This window comes from Zeus faber (assembly GCF_960531495.2).
Source record: "Zeus faber genome assembly, chromosome: 4".
In the NCBI taxonomy this organism is placed as follows: Eukaryota; Metazoa; Chordata; class Actinopteri; order Zeiformes; family Zeidae; genus Zeus; species Zeus faber.
In genome coordinates, this window is record NC_137191.1 from 22,627,758 (window position 1) to 22,639,612 (window position 11,855).

The following is an 11,855-nucleotide window of genomic DNA, read 5'->3' on the forward strand; positions in this document are numbered from 1 at the left end:
GATTCCCCGAATAATTATTTGACGCCGAGCTGCGCCGCAGATGGCAGTCAAACCACGTACACCTCCTGTTTAGATAATTTAAGTTATGCCCAAGGCCCTCATACCACTAACCACGAGGGGCCTGTTAAGAGTTGCAAGACGTTTGACCGTCTACGGTTGGAGGAGGAGGGCCAATCTGTCGACGCTTCAGAGTCATCAGTTGGTGTGGAAATCACTGGAGATTCGTGGTCCATGGAACGGTTCTCGGTGAACCACACGGCCGACCGAGAAGAATACACTGATCGATCATCAATGTATGTAGTAGAGTCTGCCAACCATCAAGATGACAGTCTCCAGTGTCTCACTGGCACAAACTCAGCAGACAACGACCAAACCCCGTCAAGAGACCCGGGCCGAGAAGAGAGCATTGTAGCGCTCATACCTACATTGACCCAGAAATGTCTTACCGGGGAATGTGAAGTTCCCCTCAAGAGAATAACTTCATCCCAGCTGACGACAGATCTGTTGCCCAGTGTGGCCACACAGCCCTCGGAGTCTAGTTTGTCAAGGGATTATAGGTCTGTTCAATTAGCAACAAACAACTGTGAAAGTGCGACAAGATACAAGAGTCAGTGTCACCAAAACAAGCGTGTTAAGAGCACTAATGAGCGTGAGAGGGCCTCTCATGTGCAGCCAGGAGCCGCGTGCTGTCCTGTCGACCAAACCCCCTCTTCTAACCGTGGCTCAGAAGGAGCCAGAGATCTTGCAGTCATCCTAAAAGAGGAATGTCTCGCCAAGACCTGGCTAGTGCCGGTGAAGAGGTTGATCATAGCGCTGCCGTCGAATCCATCCCCGGAAGACTCGGCAAGCAAAGTACAGTCGGTCAGCGGGCCCTGCTCTGGGAGTGACCCCAGGTCCAAGCGCGACCAGACGGCCACCTCCTACAATCACGGTTGCAACGCGCCATCCGGTAGGGTACTGGTACCCATCTTCAAGAATAAGGGAGATGTAGAGAGCTGTAGTAACTACAGGAGAATAAAGTTGATCAGCCACAGCATGAAGCTATAGGAAAGGGTAGTGGAGGCTAGGTTAAGAGGAGAGGTGGGAATCAGCGAGTAACAGTATGGTTTCATACCAGGAAAGAGTAGTACAGATGCAATGTTTTTAAGAATGCTGATGGAAAAGTACAGGGAAGGCCAGAGGGAGTTGCATTGCGTCTTTGTGGATTTAGAGAAAGCGTATGATAGGGTGCCAAGAGAGGAAGTATGGTATTGCATGAGGAATTCGGGGGTGGCAGAGAAGTACGTAAGAGTGGTACAGGATATGTATGAGGTTAGTCAGACAGTAGTAAGGTGTGCAGCAGGCGTGACGAAGGCATTCAAAGTGGAGGTGGGATTCCATCAAGGATCAGCTCTGAGCCCTTTTTTGTTTGCAATGGTGATGGACAGGTTAACTGATGAAATCAGGCAGGAGTCTCTGTGGACTATTATGTTCGCTGATAACATTGTGATCTGTAGCAAGAGTAGGGAGCAGGTTGAGGAGAGCCTGGAGAAGTGGAGGCATGCATTAGAGAGAAAAGGAATGAAAGTCAGCAGGAGTAAAACAATACATGTGCCTGAATGGATGGGAGGGTGGCAAAAAGCTGGGGTTGACCATCCAAAGCAGATGAGTGCGGGAGAGAGGTGATGAAGAGAGTACAGGCAGGATGGAGTGGGTGAAGAAGAGTGTCAGGAGTGATCTGTGACAGAAGGGTTCCAGCAAGAGTGAAGGGGAAGGTCTACAGGACAGTAGGGAGACCAGCTATGTTGTACGGTTTAGAGGCGGTAGCACTGACAAAAAGGCAGGTGGCTGAACTGGAGGTGGTAGAGTTGAGGATGTTGAGATTTTTATTGGGAGTGACAAGGATGGACAGGATTAAGAATGAGTAGATTAGAGGGACAGCTCAGGTTGGGCTGAGAGGCCAAATTGAGATGGTTTGGACATGTGTGTAGTAGAGATGAGAGTTACATTGGGAGAAGGATGCTGAGGATGGAGCTGCCAGGCAAAAGGAAAAGAGGAAGGCCAAAGAGAAGGTTTATGGATGTGGTGAGGGAGGACATGCAGGCAGTTGGTGTAAGGGAGGAAGAGGCGCAGAACAGAAGTTATTGGAGGCAGATGATCCGCTGTGGGGACCCCTAACGGGAGCAGCCGAAAGAACAAGAACAAGAAGAAGATGATCATTTCTGTATTTGCTTCAACATAAGATCCCACTTTAGGAGTTAGACTCGACTAAAATAGATGGAGTTGCTTGATCGTTGTTGTTGTTGTTGTTGTTGTTGTTGTTATGTTAATGTCTTCATGTCTGTATTACAGCAGTTCTTTTCCTTTTTTTTATTTTTATGTTTCCATATGTGACTTTGTGTCAACAGGAAACGCAACTTTGCACTTGCGCAGAGGCGTTCATTGAAACACAAGGACACGCAGGTCCTCAGCTCCAGCGAGAATGAGACAGACTCGATGTCTGCCCCAAAACGACGCAATGTCACGACTCGAAGGAAGAAAAATTACGAGTAAGCCTTCATCTGGTCATTCTGTTAATCTAACAACTCTATACGACATATAATGTTGGATATGGAAAACATACAGGATATCAAAGTTGTTTTAACTACAGACTATTTTGCTTTTTCTCTCCCATTCTCTTTCCTATGTTTCTGCCAGCAGTTGTGTCACCCGTCATAGGGGAGACAACACAGCTTCCAAACCCAAACTACTTAAAGACAGCGTTGATGTACTCAACTCCTCTGATGATTTTGCCCTGCGAAGAAGTGTCCCAAAACGCCAAAGGTTTCCTCAGCCATCCAGACAGAAGACCCCATCTGCCAAAAATTTGGATTATAGGTCTGTTCAATTAGCAACAAACAACTGTGAAAGTGCGACAAGATACAAGAGTCAGTGTCACCAAAACAAGCGTGTTAAGAGCACTAATGAGCGTGAGAGGGCCTCTCATGTGCAGCCAGGAGCCGCGTGCTGTCCTGTCGACCAAACCCTCTTCTAACCGTGGCTCAGAAGGAGCCAGAGATCTTGCAGCCATCCTGAAAGAGGAATGTCTCACCAAGACCTGGTTAGTGCGGGTGAAGAAGTTGACCAAAGTGCCACCGTCTAATCCATCCCCACAAGTCTTCGGCTGGGCAAGCACCCCCGCCGACCAAACTCAGCCTTCTGACCATGGCTCAGAAGGAGCCAGAGATCTTGCAGTCATCCTAAAAGAGGAATGTCTCGCCAAGACCTGGCTAGTGCCGGTGAAGAGGTTGATCATAGCGCTGCCGTCGAATCCATCCCCGGAAGACTCGGCAAGCAAAGTACAGTCGGTCAGCGGGCCCTGCTCTGGGAGTGACCACAGGTCCAAGCGCGACCAGACGGCCACCTCCTACAATCACGGTTGCAACGCGCCATCCGGTAGGGTCACCAGGAGGGAGAGTTGCTCCGTTAAATCAGAAAGCAAACCGTGGCACGGTGGCGCAGTGCATTGCACTGCTGCCTCACAGCAAGAAGGTCCTGGTTTGATTCCCGCCTGGGGCGCTGTTGGCACCGTGCTCCGGCGGGTTATCTTCCAAAAACAGGAGCCTTTCTGTGTGGAGTTTGCATGTTCTCCCCGTGTTCACATGGGGTTTCCTCCACCTCACGTCAGTAAGGACCCCCACCAAAAACATGCACCCATCATCGTCTGACCAGCGATGGACACTTATCACCTGGTCCCCGGGCGCGTCCACGTATGCTGCCCACTGCTCCTGGCTGTGCCCCCGGAGGAAGGACAAGCCAGGATGGGTCAAAAGCAGAGGAGCCATTTCACCGGCCACCATCAAGCATGTGCATGTGTGTGTGTGTGTGTGTGCAAGCATGTGTTGTGGAGTGTCGTGTGACAATTAAAGACTGTTTCTTCTTTCTTCTTCTTCTTCTTCTTCTATACTGGACCGTGCGGAAACGCTAAAAACAAATCCCGACGACGTTCCTCATAAAAGAAGGAAACGGTCTCCTCCGGCTCGGAAAGGCAAGAGTAGGAGGAGGATGGGCAAGGGCGAATCCAGGACCACGAGGAAGGCGGGTGTGAGCGGTTTGAGCATCAACCGCTGGAAAGACAAAGGCAACAACAGCTCACTCTTCCTTCAGAGTAAACCCCCGACTCGAGGAGACTGCGGCAACACCCAACTGCTGTCTTCACAGCAAGTGACTTCCAAGGTGAGGTGTTGAAAACCGTCACTGTTCTCCTTAAATGTTCCATGGCAGGGGGGGTTGAAAGTAAATACCAATACTGTGTGTACTGTGTATCATTCCCCTGTCCGTAGATGTTTACAGAGAGCATGCTGAACGGCACCAGTGTGATCCCCTCAACCCCGCTGAGAAGCAACTTGCTCAACCTCTCCTCTCTGCTAGCCGACCGTTCCTCCGATACCCACACCTGGAGCCGCCTCAAAGCCGCGCTCTCCATCCACCGCAAGACAAAGGGTAAAACACACGACAAAAAGAAAAATAATAACCATTTAGGTGAGGTATAATTGTCTTAACATTTTCTCTCTCACTCTCTCTCTCTCTCTCTCTCCTAGTCTTTGTCACTCCCAGGCGCCCTCCTCTCTCCAGGCCATGTTCTCCTGGTAAAGCCGGGCTGGCATATCTCAGTCAGGACCTCTCTGCTTCACCCATCAGGACGCCGCTCCCAAAACGTCTGCTGTCACAGCTGTCTCACAGGGCTTCTCTGGTACCTACACAAATGTGTAACATAACACACACAGGTTGTGTAACATACCAAACATCTCACCGCCGTCCTCCTTCTCCACAGTCCACGTGTGAGGACAACCATCTGCCGGATGCGGAGAAGGTGTACATGGAGTGCGGCCAGCCGGGTCCTCTCTCCTGGGAAGAGTGCATTCTCCCTCAGCGCATTAAGAAGTGCGTGAAGATCGGCGAGGGGACCTTCGGAGAGGTGTTCTCCACCAGCAGCGCAGTGGGAGACACCGTCACACTTAAGGTACGTGTCTGTTGGTTTCGTGCGTGGGGACATTGGCAAAGCAGAGGTCCCGGTGACTTGCCTCGCTTTGAAGAAAGCGTGTAACCCTGTGTCCTCATCATCGCTACCTCCTGCTGCTAGGTCATTCCAGTGGAAGGTGGCGAGAAAGTGAACGGAGAGGTCCAGAAGACCTTCGGAGAGATCCTCCACGAGATCATCATCTCCAAGTAACCAGCGACGCAACTGGTGGCGTCGTCACACATTTCTTATTACTACAGACCGACTCTGTCTGCGCTTTATAACATTTTGTCATTTTTGCTGATTGTTAATAGAGACGACATGAAAGTCTTTACAATTGTATTTGTTATCACAGAATTACATTTGCAAACAGACCTACAAGCTCCATGCAATGGTAATTTACCGGCAAAATGGTTGTACGGCAGATATGGAGTAATATACTGTATGTGGCCAATGCAGTGTTTTCTGAATGACCAATTTTAAAAGCTTATTATTGTGAAATTAATGGCAATGCTCATAGTGAGGAGGTGAGAATGTTGTATCATTTGTATATACTTGTCTATTTGTACTTGTCTATACTGTTACACTGGTGAACTAAAATTACATTTAAAATTATTTTACCTCTGCATATGGAAGACATTGAGTATTGCTTCTATAGAGGTCGTGTTATCAAGTAAAATACATTTTCGGACTTCTCACTGTGCTTTGAATTTCAGCCAGGAATCTAGCAATTTATGACTGTGCTTTGTAACTTGTTCATGTGGAACAAGTTTGTCGTTTTAGAAGCATGTGATAGTGTCTCAATATGATACGGCCAAAATTCATGTGTCCTCTGGAAAGTTGGTTTTTGACAGATTTTTGTTTTGTTTTTTCTTCTCAGGGAGCTGAGCAGCCTCAAAGACAAGGAGAACAATCAGACTCACGGCTTTATCGGCCTCAATGAGTGAGCGCTCGTTCTTTTCCCTTTTTCTTAATTTTTCTCCCGATCTTTCTACCTCTCCCTGGTGTTTCAACGTGTGTGTGTGTGTGTGTGTGTGTGTGTGTGTGTGTGTGTGTGTGTGTGTGTGTGTGTGAAGTCATGACTTGCGCGGTGCTTTGGATTTAAGTGAGAGTGGGTTGCGCAACGCCGACCTCACTCTCTCGCCCGAGTCCACCTGTATCCAGTGGCAAGACGGAGTCAAGACGGCTGGAGATGGAGCCAGGTGCAGTGGATGGCCTGGACACATTACAACTTAACACATCCAGCCTGTAGCGCTCCACAGAGCTTGCTGGTGTCGCCATTCAGCCCATTGAACCTCTGAGGGTTTCTTCCGCGCAGTTAGCCGAGAACCAGTCTTCTATCCCAGTGTGCTGGCTAGGCTAGGCACCACGGGAAGTACCATACAGGAATGCAGGAGGACCAGGACTATCAGTAGGGATATTTCTTTAGCCTTGCTGAGGTAAGGTGCTACCTCTCTTCAGCCTGCGGTTACAGTTTAACGTCATACCCAGGATAAAATAATGTACCTTTCCTATAAATATACATAAATAGTTTAATGTATGCCTAAACACACGCAAACCCTCTAAAACAAAGCCGACAATACTTCTGCCTGTTATGAATCTGTTGTCTCTGAGGTGCTTAAGTATTTGGAGTCTACCAAACCTCTGCACCTCAAGAATATTCATATCTTGCCCAGAAAATAAATGCGCTCCCTGCTGCTCGTCTGGACCGCCTCTTCAACTTTTTCCTACTGGCTAAATAAAGTCATTTATTGTGGAATATGATGCATTACAACACTGTAGTTGCAACATTATTTTCCTGCTGTGATTATAAAAAAAATAATGTCGGGAAAGGAGTTATTGTCTTCTTTTTCCCACTTAAACCACACAGTGGTGCCTGCTTAAATAGGGCTATTATTTGGGCTTATATTATTCTATTTTTTCCAAAGTTCACAATTGATATTCGGATTTTGGAAGAAAAATAAACCCCGCTCAGGCACGGCCCCAAATTATTTATTTGTTTGTTTATTTGGTTGTTGGTTTACCCTTAATCACCTTTTGGGCACCTGCCCGTCTTAAAGTCTCTGCACGGGACTGTAGAGTGGGGAAGTGAGACAGCTCTGAGCGGAGAAGGGGAGAGCCTCTGCCCCCCCCCCCCCCCCCCCTCTCTCTCTCTCTCTCTCCGCTCCAGTTTCAGAACGTTCAGATTTTTCCTGGTTTCCTGATTAAAAACAAATATTAAAAATTGTCTGTCATCAATGTCAATCGCGATCAATTGGGGTCGATCGCCGATAGATGATTTGATCGTAAGTCTGCACAAGCTTACTAGGCGGACTGTTTTTTTAGAATTGTGCGTCGCCGTGGTCCAATGGGACAAACCTGTGGGGGAGGTCCCAACAAATTGCTCTGATGGTGCATTTTAAAACGTTTGGCAGATTGAAGCAATCGAATCCATTTTAAAGTGATGTTGTATTGGACTGGCACGCTGAACGTCATGTAACCAGCGTCCTGTCTCGCCTCTTTCAGCTGTCGTGTTTGGCAGTGGCGAAGGGCATCCTTCACCAGGTCACTGCCGCCCTGGCCGTGGCGGAACAAGAGCTGAACTTTGAGCACAGGTAGCGCCCGCACACACACACACACACACACACACACGCAGAGTCGCCATCATAGAAGTCTGCATGGAGGCTTTTTCTATTATTAATGTGAATTTATGTGTATCTGCAAATAGTTCCCATGTTCCTCTCTCCTGCTCTCTGAAGGGACCTCCACTGGGGCAACGTTCTAGTTAAAACCACCAAGATGAGAAAGGGGAACTTCCTCCTGAACGGAACAAACCACTCTCTGGAGACCAAAGGGGTGCTCGTCCGCATCATTGACTACTCGCTGTCCCGACTCGAAATCGGTCAGTCATTTACTGGTTTATTAATTTTCTTGCTTCGCTGTGCTGACGGTTGAACATTGAAGTCATTTGATGTTGTCTGTCCAGATGGCCTGACCGTGTCATGTGACATCTCTGAGGACGAGGAGCTGTTCATGGGCCAAGGGGACTACCAGTTTGAAATCTACCGACTCATGAGGCAGGAGAACGGGTCAGTTCGGTGTCCAGATGCACTTTACACGCACTAATTCATCCCAATTCACCTGGTTTGTTGGCTGGATTCTGGCAATGCATTTTGGGTCTGATACTATAAATACAGCCATACTCAATATTGCGATTTCAATATCATGAATCGAGATGTCTCTAGAACACAATAATTTAAGATGTAATTAAGATGTGATGGTGTTACAGTCTTCCAATACAGCAATAATTATGCAATGTTTCATTGAAACCCAGCAGACAGGGTTTAAATAAAACCAACGACAACATTCCGAAATCTCAGGATTTCGATTTCCATACACTATTTGGTTTGATTCAATATCTATTCAATCCATTTCTCGGGCAGCTCACGAAACAATTCTATTTTGATTAACACGGATCAGCCACAACATTTAAACCACCTGGCTAATATTGTGTAGCTCCCCCTCGTGCCGCCAAAACAGCTCTGACCCGTGGAGGCATGGACTCCACAAGACTTCTGAAGGTGTCCTGTGGTATCTGGCACCAAGACGTTAGCAGCAGATCCTTTCAGTCCTGTAAGTTGTGAGGTGGGGCCTCCATGGATCAGGCTTGTTGTTCCAGCACAACCCACAGATGCTCCGTCGGATTAAGATTTGGGGACTTTAAGTCAATACGTTGAACTCTTCATCGTCTTCATCAAACCATTCATGAACAATATTTGCAGTGTAGCAGGGCGTATTATCCTGCTGGAAGAGGCCACTGCCATCAGGGAATACCGTTGCCATGGAGGAATGTACTGGTCTAGGTTGGTGGTTTAGGTAGGTGGTACGTGTCAAAGTAACATCCACATGACTGTCAGGACCCGAGGTTTCTCAGCAGAACATTGCCCAGAGCATCACACTACCTCTGCCAGCTTGCCATCTTCCCATAGTGCATCCTGGTGCCATCTCTTCCCCAGTTGAACGACGCACACACACCCGGCCATCCACATGATGTAAAAGAAAATATGATTCATCAGACCAGGCCACCTTCTTCCATTGCTCCATGGTCCAGTGCTGACACTCATGTGCCCATTGTAGGCACTTTCAGAGGTGGACAGGGGTCAGCATGGGCCCTCTGACCGGTCTGCAGCTACACAGCCTCATGCACAGCAAGCTGTGATGCACTGTGTGTTCTGACACCTTTCTATCATAGCAGCATTAACTTTTTCACCAATTTGTGCTCCAGTAGCTCTTCTGTGGGATCGGACCAGACGGGCTCGACTTTGCTCCCCGCGAGCATCAATGAACCTTGGGCGACATGACCCTGTCGCTTGTTGTCCTTCCTTATACCACTTTTGGGAGGTAGTAACCACTGCGTACCAGGAACACCCCACAAGACCTGTCGTTTTGGAGACACTCTGACCCAAAATTTGGTCCTTGTCAAAGTCGCTCAGATCCTTACGCTTGACCAATTTTCCTGCTACCAACACATTAACGTCAAGAACTGACTGTTCACTTGCTGCCTAATATATCCCACCCCTTGACAGGTGCCATTGGAACGAGATGATCAATGTTATTTACGTCACCTGTCAGGGGTTTTAATGTTGTGACTGATCAGTGAATTTTACCTCATATTCTACCCTCAATTTCATACACAATAGTGTCACAGGGCCCATTTGCTAAGATTTTATCTCTGGGACCCCAATCTGAATCGGAGGGCTAAGGCCTTTAAGATACATATAATCACATTCTTTTAATCGGAAATAATTTTGCATGGGACCCCCCCCCCCCCCGGATCCTCTTCAAGTACCTACATTGAGAAACCGCATTAAAGAATGATGTGTGTGTATATCAAATAAATATTCTTTCAATTTTAAATGACTGTTACTACACTTTGTTTGGATTTTGTTCTATCCTTGTAATTTCCTATGTATCCAACATGTACATATATATGTAATGTTGTCTTTGAGGATTCTATGTTTGGATGACTTGATTGCCTCAAGTGTTGAAGATCGGTCATTGCACTAGCACTTAACTTTTACGGGACCCAAATGGCTTGCCATACCTCAGTAACATCTCCTCAAACTATGAGTTGAAAAAAAAAAACTCACTTTGTCGTCTCTTCTTAAAATGCAATTTTTCTCATAACCTACACCTACACACTGGCGAAGAAGAAATGAGAAATGGAGAAAGTCTGAGAGATGAAGAAAGTCGACAGGAGTACAAGCTGATGCGGCGCAAGGCGGGAAAAAAAGTGGCAAAGGACAAGGCATACGACGAGTTGTATGAGAGGTTGGACAGTAAGGAAGGAGAAAAGGACTTAAACTGATCGGCAAGACAAAGGGACCAAGCTGGGAAGGATGTACAGCAGGTTAGGGTGATGAAGGATAATGATGGGAATGTGCTGACTAGTGAGGAGAGTGTGTTGAGAAGGTGGAAGGAGAACTTTGAGGAGTTGATGAATGAAGAAAATGGGAGGTAGAGAAGAGTGGAGGATGTGGGGATAGTGGATCAAGAAGTGCAGCAAATTAGCAAGGATGAGGTGGGAACAGTATTAAAGATGATGAAGAGTGGAAGGGCAGACCCCAATCTGAATCAGAGGGCTAAGGCCTTTTAGATACCCGGGCGTTTGTTTGAGCTGAAACCACGGTGACGGACGTAAAGTTGCTCCTGGCTGCCCCCCGGAGGAAGGACAAGCCAGGATGGATAATGACGATAAATAAAGAATCTTCTAACGTACAACGCAGCAGGTTCCAATAGTAACCAGACGGGGATATGCATTTGTATGTACTGCATGATAGAGCAGAGTTTCTCAAATGGGGTACTTGTACCGCCAGGGGGTACTCAGACAAAAAGTGTGTGTATTATGGTTTTTTTCCCCCTCCCAATGGCAGTGAAGGGGATTCACAGCTGAAAAAAGATCTTAATGGGGATACACTACAAAAAAAATTTGAGGACCACTGTGATACAGTATAGACGACAATAAACTGTCGTGGGATTCGGTTCCTGTCGAGTCGTGTCAGTGAAAAGATTTGTTTATTCGTTCCGACTTGTTCGTCTGATTCGGTTGGGATAATTTGCAGGTCAGCAAAAAATTGTGTGCATTTGGGAGATGTTATAATGCAGATTCTGTAAATCCTGTAAGTGTTCAGGAGTTTCTTGAGGGAGGGGACCCTCAGTGTTTCCCATTTATTTTCATTTCCTGCAAGTTTAAATTGATGGGGTCAACTTGAGATGTTTTTGTTTGAATTTGAGAGAAAAAAACGGATGTTACGAGTTTTTACACAGATCTGGCATTTTTTCCTCTAAAACTTCACCAGACTGATGCATTTAAATGTTAAATGCATGCCCCCGGACCACCTTAGAGGGTTTGGAATCCCCCCCCAACAGTTTCACAAAATAGAGGCCCCCAAACAACATTTTGCATAGGGCCCCAGAAGCTAGAAACAGACCTGCCCAGCCATATGTCTGAAGAATGAGTTGAGGAAAGCTCAAGCGAATAAAGAATCAGTGGTAGCAGTGTCCTACCATGCAGAGAAACCTGATGATATGCTTTGGAAAGAAGGGATTCTAATTAAAGTGCATTTGATTGGAATTGGAGAAACAATCTTCAACTGGATCATGGACTTTGAGTGGCACAACTATCCAGATGAAAATAGATACACAATCATTATGTAAATATTCGGTGGAATATGGTACTCCTCAGGGAAGTGTGGTAAGTCTGGTGCTCTTCTCCATTATGATTAAAAATGTATTCAAAAATGTAATGTTAGATGTAGGAAGGTCTTAATTTGCGGACAACGGGGTATTGTAAAGGAAGAAACGAGGAACATGTTACGAGGGCACAGGAAGGAGTTAA

General features: G+C 46.9%; 1 protein-coding gene and 1 long non-coding RNA gene across 2 annotated transcripts; both read left to right on the top strand.

Moving 5' to 3' along the window:
• Positions 1 to 277: 277 nt before the first annotated feature.
• On the top strand, positions 278 to 6,300 carry LOC307229490 (serine/threonine-protein kinase haspin-like; the record flags this gene model as incomplete). The annotated part of the gene is made up of 9 exons (XM_079999488.1): positions 278 to 2,528; positions 3,978 to 4,194; positions 4,302 to 4,461; positions 4,560 to 4,711; positions 4,793 to 4,981; positions 5,102 to 5,187; positions 5,859 to 5,921; positions 6,055 to 6,180; positions 6,297 to 6,300. The coding sequence occupies exons 1-9, from the start codon at positions 2,476 to 2,478 to the stop codon at positions 6,298 to 6,300; spliced, it is 1,050 nt and encodes a 349-aa protein (XP_079855614.1). The 5' UTR covers positions 278 to 2,475.
• Positions 6,301 to 7,156: 856 nt separating this feature from the next.
• Positions 7,157 to 9,768, top strand: LOC307229194. The gene is made up of 3 exons (XR_013844120.1): positions 7,157 to 7,572; positions 7,717 to 7,859; positions 7,944 to 9,768. It is a non-coding gene; the product is annotated as an uncharacterized lncRNA (long non-coding RNA).
• The last annotated feature ends 2,087 nt before the right edge of the window (positions 9,769 to 11,855 follow it).